Source organism: Mobula hypostoma, chromosome 1, assembly GCF_963921235.1.
Source record: "Mobula hypostoma chromosome 1, sMobHyp1.1, whole genome shotgun sequence".
NCBI classification, from domain to species: Eukaryota; Metazoa; Chordata; class Chondrichthyes; order Myliobatiformes; family Myliobatidae; genus Mobula; species Mobula hypostoma.
Window position 1 is genome coordinate 177,498,035 of NC_086097.1, and position 18,309 is coordinate 177,516,343.

Here is an 18,309-nt window from a genome sequence, read left to right on the forward strand (position 1 = left end):
ACCCAGTCTCTTTTCCTACATCCGGATGACCAAAGTTGCACATGATTCTGGGTGGAACATGTTATCCGGTTCTACAACAGAGAGAGAGAGAAAATGAAAGGAGAGTGGGCAGTGGAGGGGGAGGAGTATTTTGCTACTTGGTCACATTGGACAGGTCTAAAGCTCTCACTGTTTGACTTGGGAATGGTCAGTGTTTGATCGTTGAACCAATTGCTTTCAATGAGACCTTTTCCTTTTATTACCTGCAGAGTGAAATGTACCAGTCTAAAATTAACATTGAACTTGGCAACAGATACAGTTTATAGGAATTCTAAATAACAGCATAGATATTCCTTCCTAACTTCACTCCTAAATTGGAATTGGTTTATTATTGTCACATGTACCGAGGTCCAATGAAAATCTTATTCCATACTGTCCATACAGATCAATGCATCAAATAAGTAGATAGTAGATAGAGGTAGTACAAGAGAAAACAATAACAGGATGCAGAATAAAGGATATCGGTAGTAGAGAAAGTGCAATGCAGGTAGATTTAAGGTGCACGATTGTAATGAGGTAGATTGTGAGGTCAAGAGTTCATTTAATCACATAAGGGATCCATTCAGTCATCTTATAACTGCGGGATAGAAGCTGTTCTTCAGCCTGGTAGTATATCGAACATAAGCCTTTCAACCTACTGCATGATCTGTGTGTTTTTAAAAAAAAAACAGCCCTGACATCCTCCCTATATCTTCCTCCAAACACTTTAAAGTTATGCCCTCCCATATTAGCCATTTCTGCCCTGAAAAAATGGTGCTGACTGTCCACTCTATCAACGCCTGTTAGGATTTTGCACATTTTGATCATCACTTCTTATCCTTTTTTGCTCCAAAGAGAAAAGCCCCAACTTTCTCAACTTGTCCTTTTCCGGGCTTTTATATCCTCCGCCTGATGGAGTGAGAAACCCCGGCTCTGGCTTTTGACTTTCCAGACCAGCTGGAAAAAGTTCTCTCTCAGAAACAGTCGGCTCCCATTAGTATCGTGAGCAGAGATGATCCCATTCCTGCCTGCGTTCTGTATGCTCTGGTCTATCTAAATCCTACTGAAGTAACTGGAAGGTTGATATCCAGGTGGGGTTTTGTTATAATAATTCAGAGCACACTGCTGCTATATGGTGTTGGCAGCAGATTCAGTAAGGAGAAGGGGCATTGCAAGACTGTTTGGAAAAGGAGGAGTTTGCAGAGCTTTTAGGAAGGATCAGTGGAGTGGGACTGATTGCATTGACCTTAGGAAGTGAAGTGTCCAGCATCTTCCATTACATTTTGTTCCGTGCTTCTGTTAATGGCAATGACTTTGTTATTTTCCCATCCATTTATGGGGTTGGGGGAAGAGGTTGCTGAGATTATACTTTCTAATATGGGAATGTTCACATTCATAATTGGTTAAAGTGATCTTCTGATTTTGGGCCCGAGTATTACTAGCTCGTCACCCACTCATTCACACTCACCTCTTCCGCCACTTGTGTCAGCCCCACCATTCGGTATAAGCGTGGCCAATCTTTTACCTCCAAATCACTTTCCCACACTAACCCTTGAATTCTAATTTCTGGTCATTTCTCCCCCAGATCCTTTGTTTCCCCCCCCATTCTCCATTCTCTTCACCTGCCCAATACCCTTCGCTGGTCTCCTCTTACTTCCCTTTTTTCCATTGCCAACTGTCTTCTTCAGACCTTTCTCTTCCCCTCACAGCTTTTTACTTCCTTCCCCCTCCCTCCGCCACCCACCCTTTCCCCTCACATGCTCTCACCTATCATCTGTCAGCTGGTAGGCCTTTCCCTCCCACTACTTTCTGCCTTCTGCCCCTGCCCCTGTCCCCTTCCTTTTCAGTCCCAATGAAGGGTCTCAACCCACGACATCACCTGTTTATTCTCCTCCATAGCTGCTGTCCAGCTTGCCGAGTTCTTCAGCATTTTGTATTGTCCTAGGGGACTGTCATCCCTTAATCACGCTAGTCCCATAAGAAACACAGACAAAATGCTGGGGCAACTCAGTAGGTCATGCAACATCTACGGAGGGGAATAAACAGTTGATGTTTGGGTCCGAACCCCTTTAGGACTGGCGAAGAAGCCAGAATAAGAAGGGGCATGGGGTGAGGGGGAGGCATATACACTGGCAGGTGATAAGTGAGACCGGACGAGGGGAGTGGGGTGTACGAGATAAAGGGCTGAGGGAGTCTAATAAGAGAGCACAGTGGACTGTGGAAGGAAGGGAAGGAGGGGAACCAAAGGGAGATGATGGGCAGGTGAGGAGAAAAGAGGTGAGAGCGGAACCAGGATGGGGAATGGAAAAAGGGAAGTGCGGTGGCGAGAGTGAAATCAGAGAGGAATGGTTACTGGAAATTAGAGAAATAGGTGCTCATGCCGACGTTTATTCCCCTCCATTGACACTGCCTGACCTGCTGAGTTCCTCCAGCATTTTGTGTGGATGTTGCTCAGGGCTTCCAGCATCTGCAGAATTTCATAAGTCCCATAAGAATTGTTTTGTTTTAGTAAGATCAACTCCTATTCCACTGCACTCTTGTGCTACATACGGAGTCTGCTTAAACTTACTTCATTAAAACAATGTGACTCCAAACCCCTAAAATATTTTACCAAGCTGTTGTCTGGAATAGAGGTTATGAGCTGCAAGGAAATTTGGGATAAACGCGGGTTGTTCTCTCTGGAGCCGAGGTCCCCAACCTTTTTTATGCCATGGACCAATACCATTAAGCAAGGGTTCTGGGAACCACTGATCTAAAGCATCATCTGGAGAGACCTGATGGAGATTTTAAAAATTGAGATATTTAAATAGGGTGTACAGTCTGAATCTTTTCCCCAGGGTAGAAATGTCAGACTCAAAGGCAAGCTTTTAAGGTTAGAGGGGAAGCTTAAAGGCAGTGTGAGGGGTGAGCTGTTTTAGGCAGAGTGTGTAGGTGCCTAGAATGGGGTACCAGGAGTAGCAGTGGAAGCAGGTAGTTTGGCACAGTTTAAGAAGTGTTTAGATTGACACACGAATGTGAAGGGAATGCAGGGTATATGGATGGTAAATAGTAAGAGGACACTTAGTATAAATTGGCATCAAGATTTGCGCTTGAATGGCCTGTCTAGTGCCATACTGACGTTCCTTGTGTGCTGCGTTATGAGGGGCATAGATGGGGTTATTCCTGTCAGGTTGGGTGAGGATAGAACTAGTCATAAGTTTAGGTTGAAAGGTGAAATATCTAAGCAGAGGGCGATCCTCTTCACTCAGACAGTGTGAGTATGGAATGAGCTACTGGCAGATGTGTTAGATGTGGGTTCAATTGTATCATTTAGGATAGGTACATGCATGAGAGAGGTATGGAGGACTATAGTTCGGGTACAGGTAGAAGCACTAGTAGTACAACCAGGTTGGCATGGACTAGGCTAAGGGCCAATTCCTGTGCTGTAGTGGTGTGTGGAACCTATGCACCCTACATCCTTCCCTCAGTTGGGGGGGTAGAACTCTAGAGAGTATCCATGGTTGGTCCACTGTGCCATATTAATTTCATATCATTGAGTTCATTATCAAGTGTGCAACTACAGTGAGTTACAAGTGCAATAAAAAGCTTGCAGCAACATCATGGGCACATAAGTAATGATTTTCTTTCTTTGTCACTCGTACATTGAAGCATGCAGTGAAATGTATTATTAGTGTCAATCAACAACCAAACAGTTTCGAGCATGCGCTGGGGAAGCCCGCAAGTGTAGCCATGCTTACAGCGCCAACGTCACAGGCCCACAGCTTACTAGCCCCAACTGGTACATCTTTGGAATGTAGGAGGAAACCCACGGGGAGAAATTTTTTTAAAAAAAGAAAACTCCTTACAGAGAGCGGTGGGAATTGAACCCCGGAATTTCCTATCACTAGAGCTGTAAAGCATTACACCAGCCACTACTCTACCGTGCTGCATGCTGAACTTAAACGAAGCAGTGCAAAATAAAAGCAGAGACTAGTCCACAGGATTGGGGAATGCTCTGTAGTGTTTCATTGCTGAGGCCGGATCAGGGTTGTGCAGATCATTTCTAGAGCCTAATGGCTGCTTGGTTATTTGGCTATTGGAGGTGTTTGTCACTGGCGAGATCCCTGTGCCCATCTTGGGACTGAGGGTGCTGTTAGGAGTCTGCAACATTAGTGGGGTTTGGGTCACACCTAGCCTAGCGCATGGGGTGGTAGATTCTGGTCCTTGAACAACAAGTGATCTACTGGAGGAAGGAAATGTGGTAATTGATGCTTCAGGTGAAGGATCTTGACCTGAAATATCAGTGGTCCATTTTTTTCCATTGTTGTTTCCTGACCCACTGAATTCCTCCTGTTATTTGCTGCTCCAGGTTCCAGCATGTGCAATCTCTTGTATCTCCTATCTGCTGGAGGGACTCAGCAGGTCGAGCAGCATTTATGGGGGAGGCAGGGGAAGAATTGCCAACGTTTCAGCTTGTCACTATATCGGGACCGGAAAAAGTGGAGAGGGAAGATGGTGACTGTTCCTTGAAGATCAGCATGACAACAGCATTATGAAACTCCAGGAGGCTCATGATTCATGTTACTGGTATTTGGTGCTTTTAAAATTCCAGATCTAATTGACGTTAACATTCCACTGTTGCTGTTGTAGGATTTGAGCTCTTACCTGTGCATCAGTAGTCACTGAATTTCGGTCCTGTTGAGAAACTACAATGATATTGTATTGTACACAAGACTTCTGGGAAGCTAAATGTTCTGCATTGTTCTCTCTTGCAGTGGAGTTCAACGACTGCTTTGGAAGTGTTTTGATTCGCTATGAGACCAGCAACCCCAAGTTCAGAGTCCAGCAAGATGGTGTGGTGTATGCAGCCAAGAACTTTCAAGTCCCTGGGAAACAGTTGAAGTTTATAATAACGGCATATGATGCTCAGTCACAGCAGCATTGGCAAGCTGCTGTCCGGTTGACCGTGAGGCCAGAGAGTAGCACCAAGCAAAGTGGACAGAAGGTAATTGAATCCCAGTTTCCCTTGAGGTTGACTTCTTCCAGCTCATGGAACCCATTCTGACCAATCCCAAGCTTTGAGACTTCCTGAAAGGGATTGAGTATGAAGAGTTGTACAGCAAGGAAACAGGGCTTCCGGCCCAACTGGTCCTCGCTGACCAAGATTCCCTTCCGAGCTATTCCCGTTTGCCTATATTCGGCCCATTTTCCACTGAACCTTCTGTATCCATGTACCGATCCAAGTGCTCTTTACATGTTGTTAATATAGCTCACCCCTCACATTGCCTTTATCTGGCAGCTTGTTCCATATACCCACCACCCTCGAACTGAAAATGTTATCCCTCAGGTTCTTGTTAAATCTTCGAGTCTGGTTTCCTAACCCCAGAACAAATATTGAGTGTAGTCATCTGATGCCCCTCTCGATTTTGTAATTATCAACAATATCATCCACCACGCTCCAATGAATCAAGTCTCAGCTGGAGTATTCCTAATATTTATTTTAATCTTTGGGATCATTATTGATGAAGCTGAAAACTATTTAGTCCATAATTTCCACACTTCTCTTTAAAACAATCCAATCTTCCCACTCTTTCCCAACAACTGCATGGTTGTTTTCCCCTCAAGCATCTATCGGATTCCCTAATGGAAGCCATGACTGATGCTCCTGCACGGATCACAGAGCACCCTTGCATTGGTTAATAGATATCATTTAATTTGGAGTCTAGTTTGCAATCAAATGTATAATACAACTTCTAGGATCAATATATCCAGGAGCTTTCTGGTGTATGTCTGGTTTGTGGTTGTGACTGAAAGCTTGTTTTATAAGCTTTATATTGCATTTAGTTGGTAGAGAAATGTCATAATGATTTATGGCTCGCAATTGTAGCATCTGTTTTATCTATGCGGTCCATTTTCCTGAAGAGAAGGGTCACAGACCTGCATTTCTATAGTATTTTTCACTATGCTTTTTTGAAGGTCCTAGGACACTTTACAGCCAAGAAACAATACCCACTGTCATGATGTAGGAGTTCAGGTCCTATGGTTTCAGACAGTAAGGTCCTACACAGCAATTGGAGATGGTGGGAAAGCTGCTTTAGCGATGTTGATTGTGAGAAGAATTTTCTCTTTCTCTCCCCCCCACCAAGTGGGGACTTTAAGTTGATAGGGCGTTTAAGAAGATGTGTGGTGTGTTACCTTCCTTAGCTAGGGGATTGAGTTCTTCAAGAGTAACGAGTTAATGTTGCCACTTTTAAAACTCTGTTTAGACCACAAGTTGAATATTGTATTCAGTTGTGGCCGCCTCATTAAAGGAAAGTTATGGAAGCTTTAGATGAGAAGAATGCAGATGACATTTGCCAGGACGCTGCCTGGACTCGAGAAGCATGTCTTATGAGGATAGGTTTTGTGAGCTAGTGCTATTCTCTTCAGAGCAAAGGGAGATGAGAGATGGCTTGATAGTGGTGTATAAGATGATAAAAGGTATAGATAGAGAGGACTTCCATTTTTGTTCCAAATGGTTAATACGAGAAGGCAGAATTTGGAGGTGATTGGAGGGAGGTATAGAGGTGATTCAGAGGTAGAATTTTTACACAGTGATGGGTGCGTGGAACGTGCTGTGAGGGGTAGTGGTAGAAGTAGTTGTGCTAGGACATATAAGAGACTCGTGGCTGGAGTACAAGTGGAGGGCTACCACCACTTACGCTGATAGCTTGTTCCACACTTGCACCACCCTTTGAAAAAGTTTCCTTTCAGATTCTCCTTAAATATTTCACCATCCATCGTAAGCCTATGACCCCAAGTGAGGGTGAGAAGCTTGTGTGCATTCACGCTATCTTACCCCTTTTCAAATGTTTTTGGCCAACAAACGTCCTGGTGAGCCTTCTCTGCACCCATCTCCCCCCCCCCAACCCCCACCCTCTATGACAATCAGCTCTGGGCAAGAGTGGTTTCTCGGAAGCTCAGTGGTGCGTTCTAAAATACTCCTCAGAATGTCCTATTTGACCTCTTCTGAAAGTTGGAATTTAGACGGACAAAAGTGAAACCCTTCAGGCGGCACTTCCTATTGTTGATAAAGGCCAAAAATGTCCACATAGTTCAGTTATCTATTCATTTTGTTCTCCTGTTAAAGCTGTCATCGTGTACTTGATGACATTCACAGTACAGGATCCAGCTGCTCTGTAATAGAGGCTATTTCCTAATTGGGTGCCAAAACCCAAATGTTATTTAGTGCCCTAGCTGAAGAGTGTTTGTCAGTATTCAGTAAATATTTAAAGTTGTGGTTGAATAACTTTTACTATGTCCATGCTATTACAATGTCCGGTGGTTCTGCAATCTGTAGTATCCTACTTTTAGCTTTGTATGTATGTTAAACTAGAAATTATAACTTGGGAAGCAAGACTGTGTAAGGTTTTCCAACTGTCTGAGCATAGTGCTGTGTGTTTCAGGTTCTGGCTGTAGAATGACGTAATTGCAAATTTATTTGCCCCTTTCAATGTTCAGAGTGGTGTTTTATAGTACGTTAACAGAAGGTTAGAGCTTCTCACCCCTTTGTTCCCACACATCAGAACAGAAGTAGGTTTTTCCCACAGTACCATCACTTTGGCACTTGGATGCAGACCCTGCCTCTTTTAGGTCCCATCCCTCCTCTGTAGTTGTTTACGAGCTGATGATTTCTGACACCATTGCATAATCTTTTGAGTTGGGTCGGAGTTTTTTTTGTCAGGAAGCATTTAGACAGACATGAGCATGCAGGGATCTTGTTCAGTTGATGGGATTGGATTCATCTGGATCATGGTCAGCACACTGCAGTGCTGTGCAAAAGTCTTAGGCACATACATACAGCTAGGATGCCGAAGACTTCTGCTCAGTACCGTGTTTGACAACCTGGAGCGGAGAGCGAGTTTGTAAAGCTGACGGGAGCAAATGATGTTTGGAATGACGAGGGTGTTTGGAAGTGGCAGAGGGGGTGTGCCAGGGCAGTGGTGACAGACCCAGCCCTGAGACACCAGGCAGGGTCACTTGATTCCAAACAACTGGTTTATTGAACGTCTTTCTGTTGCCTCCCACTCCCTCCCCTCTCCCTTCCCCTTTCCCCAGCCATGATTCCCCTCTCCCTGCCCCCTCCCCACTCTCAGTCCACAATAGTGACCCGTATCAGGTTTATCATCACACGTATGTCATGAAATTTGTTGGGTTTTTTTGCAGCAGTAGTACAGTACAATACATAAAATTACTATAGTACTGTGCAAAGGTCTTGGGTACCCTAGCTGTGCCTAATATATGTGCCTAATAACTGTGGCAAGGGATTCCACAGATTCATCACCCTCTGGCTAAAGAAATTCCTCCACATCTCATTTCTAAAGGGATGTCCCTTTTATTCTGAGGCAGTGCCCAGAGATCCCAGGCTCCTACTGATGGAAACATTGTCTTCATATTCACTCTATCCAGGCCTTTAATGTTCAGCTCATGTACCCCCCTCCCTTCCTATCCCGACAGTGTAGTTGTAAACCTCTTCCACATTCTTCCTGTAATGGGGTGACCAGAAATCCACACAGTTATAGTTCAGCTTTGTTGTCATCTGCACAATACATGTACACACGGGTACAATGATAAACCCACTTGTAGCAACATCAGAGGCACATAACGTGAGGTAAGCAACAGTCACAAGAAAAACTTAAATGTATTATAAAATATACATCATCTTTATAAGAAGGATCACAATTAGGTCTTTTTAAAAATAGTATTTTTAGTGCAAAGTGTTCAAAGTGGCTGTACTGAGACTATGATTAGGTTTTGCAGGTTGGTTCAAGAATTGAATGGTTGTAGAAAAGTAGCTGCACTTGAACCTGGTGGTGTAGGACTTAAGGCTTCAGGACCTCCTGCGCGATGGTAGCTGCAAGAAAGTGAAAGCATGGTTACAGGTTTGTGGAATACAGATTGGAATAGTTGGTCATGAACCAGAAGGAGCTATTTTATTAAACCAAGAACCAGAAATTGCCTGTGATTATTGCAGAGATTGTAATGGTTAGTTGAGGCAGGTGTATGTTTACTTCAATTAAAATTTGTCAATTACTGTGCATTGACAGAGCTGGAAGACCAATGGCATCGCCCTGCCCCAGACAGTTCCGGATATATTGTTCCCTGAATTCCGGCCGGACAGCAACGGTCAGCTGAAACGCCAGAAGAGAGATTGGGTCATCCCACCGATCAGCGTGCCCGAGAACGCCCGTGGTACTTTCCCACAGGAATTGGTCAGGGTAAGTGTCCACCCAGGTGTCCAGCAGTAATCTTCTTACTGGAAATAATTAATAACTAGAGCAGGAGAAAAGTCAAAAGTTGAATTCATTGTTTGCATGATTACGTGTATGCATTGCTACAATGGACAACTTACTTGTATTAGCATTGCGAGCACATAGAATCAGATAAGCACCGCTCACAAGAAAAACATAAATTGAACTTTTAATTATGCACAGTTTTTCCAAGAAAGATCACAAGTAGAACAAAGCAGTAGCAAAGTCTGTTGTTGTGCACTGTGATCAAAGTGCTGAGGGAGTGATTAGAGGTGTGCAGGTTGGTTCATGTACCAAGTCGTTGAGTGAGGTTGGGTGGCCTGTACCTCTTGCCCCGTTTGTAGCTGCGAGGAGATGGTGGGGATCGTTGATGGATGTTCTTTTTGAGACATCACCTCCCTGAATTAGATTTATTATCACTGGCATTTATGACGTGTTTTGCAGCGGCAGTACAGTACAAAGCTACTATAAATTACAAAAAAACATTGTGTAAAAGAAAAATGATGAGGTTCAAAGTAAATTTATTATCAAAGTATGTATATGTTGCCATATACTACCTTGAGATTCAGTTTCTTGTAGGCATTTACAGGGGAAGAGTAAGTACATTAGAATTTTATAGATCATGTAGAATTACAAGGACATTGGCAGGACTGGAGGACTTATGTTACAAGGTAAGATTGAATAGATTAGGGCTTCATTCCTTGGAATGTAGAAGATTAAGGGAAATTTGATAGAGATGTACAAAATCATGAGGGGTATAGTTAGGATAAATGCAAGTAGGCTTTTTCCACCGAGGTTGGGTAAGACTACAACTTGAGGTGAGATGTTTAAGGGGAACATGAGAGGAAACTTCACTCAGAGTAGGGAGAGTGCGGGGGAACATTTGAGAGAAGTTTGGATAGGTATATGGATGGTAGGCGCCATGAAGGGCTATGTGAAATTCTACCTGTAAAATAAAATTCGATTTTACGTTGAGGACTTCTACAGAGCATTGTTCATAGAAATTCGGATGTTGGGGAGGTATGCACCAGTGATGTGTTGGGCTGAATTCACTACTCCTTACAGCTTATGTTGCCATGCATTCGTATTTCTGTACTGGACCACAATGCACCTTCCAAACCTGCAATCTCTCCCATTAAGGAGGGCAGCAGCCCTGTGAGAAATCCACCCCCCACCCCCACGATATGTTAACTCCATCCTGACTCCTGACTTGAAAGTAAATTGCTGATCTTTCATTGTTGCTGGGTCTGTATTCTGGAACTCCCTCCCCAAATGGAGTCAGAGTTCCTACACCTGGAGGTTCACAAAGTAACCTCACCAGACAGGGAAAAACATTATCTTTCAGGGGAGTCTGTTTTGGAACTTACTGGGAAAATACAATGAGTCAGTTGAACAGACCATACATGTAGGAAAAAAAAGATTCTAAAATTGAAATTAAAATTAAAATTGAAATGTGTGAAGACTCTTTAGAGACCCAGCAAACCATCGAAACCATTCCCACTATCATTTAGTTGCATATTACAAAGCAGGCTTAAAGGAATGAACTTTGAATAAACCAGCTGGAAAATCCACATCTAAATTCAAATAGAATGTTTTTCAAAGGCCTGGTGTTAAAGACAAAGAGGGTGTTCTGTGGAATCATTTAAGAATTTGTTGGGTAAAATGTAGGCAGGGACAGGAAGTTAACTTGGAATGAGAGTCAGGAAATTATTTTGCAGGTATATTATACTTTTCCTTAGGTCACATTTGGCATATTTTGTAAATTCTGGTTGCCCATTATGGGAAGGATTAATGTGGAGGCTTGGAGAGTGCAGAAGAGGTTCACCACTGGGATTAGAGGGCGATAGCTGTAAAGAGCAGACAGACAGGTTTGGGTTGTTTTCTTTGGAGCATAGGAGGCTGAGGGGCCCGTCAAATAAGTTTATATAAAAACAGGAGAGGATAAGATCAGGTAGACAGTCTGCCTTCTCCCCAGGGTAGACAAGTCAAGTATTAGAAGACATGCATTTAAGGTGAGATGGGTGTGGGACAATTTTATTACATGAGTGGTGGGTGCCTGGTACAGGCTGCTGTGGTGGTGGTGACAGGTACGATAATGCGTGTATTAGACTCATGAATGTGCAGGGAATGGAGGATTATATACAGGCAACATTAACCAGCCCCACTGTTTCAACTATCAGGGCAACTCAATGTCATGAAAAGCATGCTATTGAAATACAAGTTTAATAGCTTAGTGTACACTGCCATCATTGTCAAGATAATGGAGACACTAGTCTGAATCCTAACACAACTATTGATGTACTTTAACTGCGCATCCACTTGAGCTGCTGCCTCACAGTCCCAGTGACATGGGCTCAATCCGGGAAGTTTTTACTTCCGGGGCGCCTAGGCGCGACTCGAGTAGCAGCAGTACTCTCGATGGATACGATTAAATATTACCGTTTCAGCCTGATAGAGCTAAAAACCAAGGTCAGTACAATAAACAAAGATGTCTTAATGCATTCAAACGATTCATCGCTGCTTAAAACCGACGGAAACAACACCAATTGTGGTCGGAAGTGCCCTCGGAGGAAGTGCGGGTGTAGATCGGGGTTACAAGGTGTGTTTAAGGAAACGGGGGGTTTAAACTCCCTATACCGACTATCTTACTGGCGAACATGCAGATTCTGGTGAATAAAATCAATGATCTCAGAGCTAGGGTGCTGAATCAGAGGGACATTAGGACCATGTGTGTCCTTTGTTTCACAGAATCCTGGTTAACCCCTTCCATACTGGATGCAATGATCCAGATCAATGGGTTTACTGTACACAGTCGGGATAGATTTATAGAGCCTCTCAAAAGCAGAGATGGAGGAGTATGCCTCATGATCAACTCTTCTTGGTGCACAATGTCACGTGACTGGCAACAATGAAGATCAATTGAGTCAGGTTTTATAAAAACAAACATTTATTAAACTCTGCTCAGCAATAGCGAAAAATATTCAAACGACTAATTTAACCCGGAAGTTAACTGCTATACGGCAACTCTGGAACAGTTCTTAAAAGCATAAATGTGAAAACAGTTCTTAAAGTGGTAAATTCGAAAGTCCAAGAGATTTGTCCAGTCAATTAGGAGAGACTTTACTGAAGTAAAGAATTCCTCGAAGACGTGACGTTACTGCTGATCCCAGCCGGAACCTGCCTTGTCCGCAGGATTCACGACGACGGAAATAAAACAGTTTAAAGGAACTGACCTTTTCCTCTGGAGAATAGACACTGCACAATCCTTCCTGCTTTAGCAGAGGATATTTCAAAATGCAGGTCACTATTTCGTGAACGAAGATTCAATAAAGGTCGATGCTCTCCAAAACCACCGAACGACATCAGCTTTACTCGACTCTGCGAGTTCCTGTCCTTTAGTAAGGTCTTCACCCTCCAATACTACTTAAAATAGAAAGTAGAACTTCACTTTAAAAGAAAACTGCGTCATAAGATGAATATGCAGCGTAACGGAGTATCTGACGAATTAAATAACGAACTAAACTTAAAAGTCAACTGGAAAAACTAACCGCGTCACACCAGGGGTGTCCCCTTAAATATCTGGTGAGAACATGTCATCATGTGACCTTACATCGACAGGAAAATTACATCATGTGACCTCCACAAGACCATTACATCATGCTCTTCAGATACTCAATTATTTCATGGTCATAAGACAGTCACAAGATACCCATGAGGTATGTAACAACAAATACATCAGTGCTGTCCCAATTCTGCTCACTAGACTTGGAATATCTAGCAGTAAAGTGCCATTCTTTTTGCCAACCACACGAGTTATCTGGGGTCGTCCTGGTAGCAGTTTTCATTCCACCTCAAGCCAATGTCAAGCTGGCTTTAGACGATCTGAGTAATGGGATCAACATGCCCGAAACAGCGCACCCTAACGCCTTCACCATTGTTTTGGGAGATTTTAACAAGTCCAGTCTGAAAAAAATCACTAAGCAATTACCATCAATAGATCACTTGCAATACCAGAGGAAACAACACACTGGACCATTGCTACACCACCATCAAGAATGCCTACTGTGCTATTCCACGCCCTCACTTCGGGAAGTCTGATCACCTGGCTCTACTTCTACTCCGAGTATAGGCAGAGACTGAAAACTGCACCACCAAGAAGGTATGGACAAGGGAAACACAGGAGCACCTACAGGACTGCTTTAAATTGGTGGACTGGACTGTATTCAGGGATTCATCTTCGAACCTGGATGAGTATGCTGCAGTTGTTACCGACTTCATTAAACCCTGTGTGGATGAGTGTGTGCCCACAAAGACTTATTGTACATTCCCAAACCAAAAGCCGTGGATGAACCAGGAGGTATGTCATCGGCTGAAGGCTAGATCTGTGGCATTCAAGTCTGGCGACCCAGGCCTGTACCAGAAAACCGGGTAAGATTTGTGGAGGGCTAGTCAAGGGCAAAGGGACAATTTCGAAGGAGGTTGGGGGCAACATCGGATGCACGGCAACTTTGACAGGGTCTGCAAGACAACACTTTCTACAAAGCGATGTTTCACTACCAGGTGAACTCAACACCTTCTATGCACGTTTTGAAAGGGAGAACACAACTACAGCTGTGAAGATCCCTGCTGCACCTGATGACCCTGTGCTCTCCATCTCAGAGGCCCATGTTAGGCTGTCTTTAAAGAGAGTGAACCCTCGCAAGGCAGAAGGTCCCGATGGAATACATGGTAAGGCTCTGAAAACCTGTGCCAACCAACTAGCGGGAGTATTCGAGGTCATTTTCAACCTCTCACTGCTACGGGCGGAAGTTCCCACTTGCTTCAAAAAGACAACAATTATACCAGTGTCTTAAGAAGAATAATGTGGGCTGCCTTAATGACTATCGCCCGGTAGCACTCACATCTTTAGTGATGAAATGCTTTGAGAGGTTGGTCATGACTAGACTGAACTCCTGACCCACCAAGGACCTCTACCCATTGTAGTTTGCCTATCGCCGCAATAGGTCAATGACAGATGCAATCTCAATGGATCTCCAGATGGCTTTAGACCACCTAGACAACACAAACACCTACGTCAGGTTGCTGTTCATCGACTATAGCTCAGCATTTAATGCCTTCATTTCCACAATCCTGATTGAAAAGCTGTAGAACTTTATACTTTATTGTCGCCAAACAATTGATGCTAGAACGTAAATCATCATAGCGATATTTGATTCTACGTTTCCCTCTCCCTGGATTACAAACCTGGGCTTCTGTACCTCTCTCTGCAATTGGATCCTCGACTTTCTAATCGGAAGATCACAATCTGTGCGGATTGGTGATAACATATCCTCCTTACTGACGGAACGACACTGGCGCACCTCAGGGTGTGCGCTTAGCCCACTGCTCTACTCTCTATATACGCATGACTGTGTGGCTAGGCATAGCTCAAATACCATCTATAAATTAGCTGATGATACAACCATTGTTGGTAGAATCTCGGGTGGTGATGAGAGGGTGTACAGGAGTGAGATATGCCAACTAGTGGAGTGGTGTCGCAGCAACAACCTGGCACTCAACATCAGTAAGACAAAAGCTGATTGTGGACTTCAGGAAGGGTAAGAGGAAGGAACACATACCAATCCTCAGAGGGATCAAAAGTGGAGAGAGAGCTGTTTCAAGCTCCTGGGTGTCAAGACCTCTGAGGATCTAACCTGGTCCCAACATATCGACGTAGTTATAAAGAAGGCAAGGCAGCAGCTATACTTTATTAGGAGTCAACAAATACACTCAAAAACTTCTATAATTGTCCCGTGGAGGGCATTCTGACAGGCTGCATCACTGTTTAGTATTGAGGGGCTACTGCACAGGACCAAAAGAAGCTGCAGAAGGTTGTAAATCTAGTCAGCTCCATCTTGGGTACAAGCCTACAAAGTACGCAGGACATCTTTGGGGAGCAGTGTCTCAGAAAGGCAGCGTCCATTATTAAGGACCTCCAGCACCCAGGGCATGCCCTTTTCTCACTGTTACCATCAGGTAGGAGATACAAAAGCCTGACGGCACACACTCAGCGATTCAGCAACAGCTTCTTCCTCTCTGCCATCCGATTCCTAAATGGTCATTGAATCTTTGGATACCACCTCACTTTTTTAAATATACAGTATTTCTGTTTTTGCATGTTTTTTAAATCTATTCAATATACGTAATTGATTTACTTGTTTATTTATTATTTTATTATTTTTTTTTCTCTGCTAGATTATGTATTGCATTGAACTGCTGCTGCTAAGTTAACAAATTTCACGTCACATGCCGGTGATAATAAACCTGATTCAGATCCTGATCCAATGGGAAGTGTGTGATTTTTCTCCCTGTGGTTGCTCCCGTTTCCTTCAAAAAATGTGCTGTTTGGTTGGCTAATTGTTGGCTGCTGTGCACTACACCTAGTGAATCAGTGAGGGATTGAATGTGGGGGAGGCAGATGAGAATGTGGAGAGAAGAGAGAACGATTGTTACTTCAGGATTAACTGCTTGATTGTGTGCAATGACTCAGTAGGCCGATGATCCTCTTTCCATGCTGGTTTAATTTAAGTTGGACATTTGACTTCACATTCAGTCTCGTTATGACCTTGCGTTTACTGTTTACCTGAACTCCCCTTTCTCTGTAGCTGTAACACTTAATTCTGCATAATACCTTGTACGACCTTAAATTCACTGTGCAATGACCAGATTGGTGTGAACAGTATGCAAGACAGGGTTTTCACTGTACCTCAGAACACGTGACAATTATAAACCAATTCTAATTACGTTTGGTTAATTTAGGAAAGGAATAAAAATCTGGGTTGAGTAACATTGACTCTGAAACTACCAGATTGTCACAGAAACCTGTCTGGTTCAGTAGCATTGCTTGGACAAGGAAATCTGCCACCCTTACCCCATCCTCGCGGAGAAAAATAGTAATGGCAGTAGACCACTTCCACCTCTCTTCACTATGTTGTGCAGCCATTTCTCATCCCAACACCATATTCCTGTTGTCGTCTTGTACCCCTTGATGCCTTTTCCAGATTGGAGAAACATGTTCTCAACACTACCATACATATCGGTAGAGTCCACAGGAGGTCCTGCCCCAAGGTGGCAATGTCCACCACCAGTGATCCCACCCTGCGGGCGGGCCATGGTACATTCTCATAGCTGTCATCAGTCAGGTTGCACAGAAACCTGAAGTCTCTCACCACCAGGTTCAAGAACAGCTACATCCATTCAATCGTTCAGTTCTTCAACCATCTAGCACAATCCTAATCACAAAGTACAGAGTAAATTTATTATCAAAGTATGTATATGTTACCATATACTACCCTGAGATTCATTTTCTTGCGGGCATTTATAGTAGAACGAAGAAGTACAGTGGAGTCAATGAAAAGTTACACAGCAGCAAAGGCTGACAAGCAACCAATGTGCAAAAGATAGACCGGGCATAGGCAAAAATAAATAAATAATACCGAGAGCATGAGTTGTAGATTCCTTGAAAGTGAGTCCATAGATTGTGGAATCGATTCAGTGTTGAGGTGAGTAAAGTTACCCACGCTGGTTCAGGAGCCTGATGGTTGAAGGGCAATAACCTGAACTTGCTGATGTGGGACTTGCTGTAAGATTCCTGAATTTCTTTCCTGAAGGCAGCAGTGAGAAGAGAACATAGCCTGGATGGTGTTGGTCCTTGATGAGGGTAGAAACACTATGACCACTGATCACTGCATTAAAATGGACTTTGTTTATTATTTTTCTAATTCTGTCCTTTTTTGTAAAAAAAAACATATATAATTGATGTTTAATTATGTTTTTCTTGTGAATGCTGCTTTTATGATGATTATGTACCAGTGATGCTGCTAGATGTAAGTTTTTCATTGCATCTATGCATATATGAACTGGTACATATTGACAATAAACTCCACTTTAAGTTTTCAGATTCTTGTGTTTTAATGCGATTACCTCTCACTCTTTTACACTCCAATGAATATAGATACAACCTCAGTCCTTTACTCACTTATTCCTCCCTCACAAGACTAGTCTCTCCATGCCGGAAATCAGCTTTGTGAACCTCCTCTGAAGTTGAGTGGAGTTTATTGTCATGTGCACAAGTGCAGTAATGTTCAGGCACAATAAAAAAAAACTTGCTTTCAGCAGCTTCACAGGCACATAGGTACAGAAAACACATAGAATATAAATTATACAAAAAGAGAGAGGGGAAAGATTAGCTTTAGATTCGGGTTTTGTTTTTGAATAATTAGAGTCAAGTACCTGGTAGTATAAGGTTGTCTGTAGTGTTAGAGTTGTGGTCAGTTTAATAACTTGTGGGTTGTAGGAATATAGTTTTGAATTGGGGTCCAGATTGGAGTTTTTTTCTTCCAGTTTTAGATTTCTTTTTGCTTACTCGTATATTTGTGTAATCACCTATTTGTAAACTTTCAGTAATTTTTATTTTGGCGCTACATTTCTGTACCTTCTTGGTAAGTCGTAGGGCACCTGTTAACCGGGATCCATAACTGGCTTAGACCGGTTTGTGATACAAAGGAAGAACATGTGCCTGAGTTCCTTTGTTACTATCTTACTTGCCTTGCTTGCTGCTGCTGACTGGCATTACTTGACCTGTAACGAACTGCAGTGGCTGCAAGCATAAGATTTGCCCCTCATTCTTGACTTCCAAAGAACCTCCTGGGCAACATCAGCTCCACATGTAACAGAAGTTATTCTTGAACCTGATGGTGCGAGACTCAAGGCTCTATACCTGCTGCTCGGTGAAATCATTGAGATCAGGGCATGACCCGAATGGGAGGCTACCTGGATAATGGAAATAAATACCTCCCTTGAGCTCCTGCACCTCTGTAGGAAGTGGGGGCCGTAGAGAGCAAGTACTACATTTAATCAGAGAGCCAGCGGAGGTGGTGTGATGTAGGATTCAAGAGGAATGCTGCTTGTGGACTGTGGTTTTACAATATGATAACTAGTTTGCAAGATTTAGAAACTATTTTTACAGAGACTTGTGCACTGT

The 18,309-nt window shown here is 43.2% G+C and overlaps 1 protein-coding gene and 1 long non-coding RNA gene across 2 annotated transcripts in view; one reads left to right on the forward strand and one right to left on the reverse strand.

Moving 5' to 3' along the window:
* The window catches only part of LOC134352777 (cadherin-2-like), a 210,090-nt gene that overhangs the window by 113,499 nt on the left and 78,282 nt on the right, over positions 1 to 18,309 (forward strand). Inside the window, exons 3-4 of the mRNA XM_063060225.1 lie at positions 4,773 to 5,002; positions 9,084 to 9,254. Coding sequence (XP_062916295.1) covers positions 4,773 to 5,002; positions 9,084 to 9,254 — 401 coding nt within the window. The remainder of the gene's footprint in view (positions 1 to 4,772; positions 5,003 to 9,083; positions 9,255 to 18,309) is intronic.
* On the reverse strand, positions 8,679 to 15,919 carry LOC134352782 (uncharacterized). The gene is made up of 2 exons (XR_010019462.1): positions 12,521 to 15,919; positions 8,679 to 8,890 (listed from the first exon to the last, which is right to left on the reverse strand). It is a non-coding gene; the product is annotated as an uncharacterized LOC134352782 (long non-coding RNA).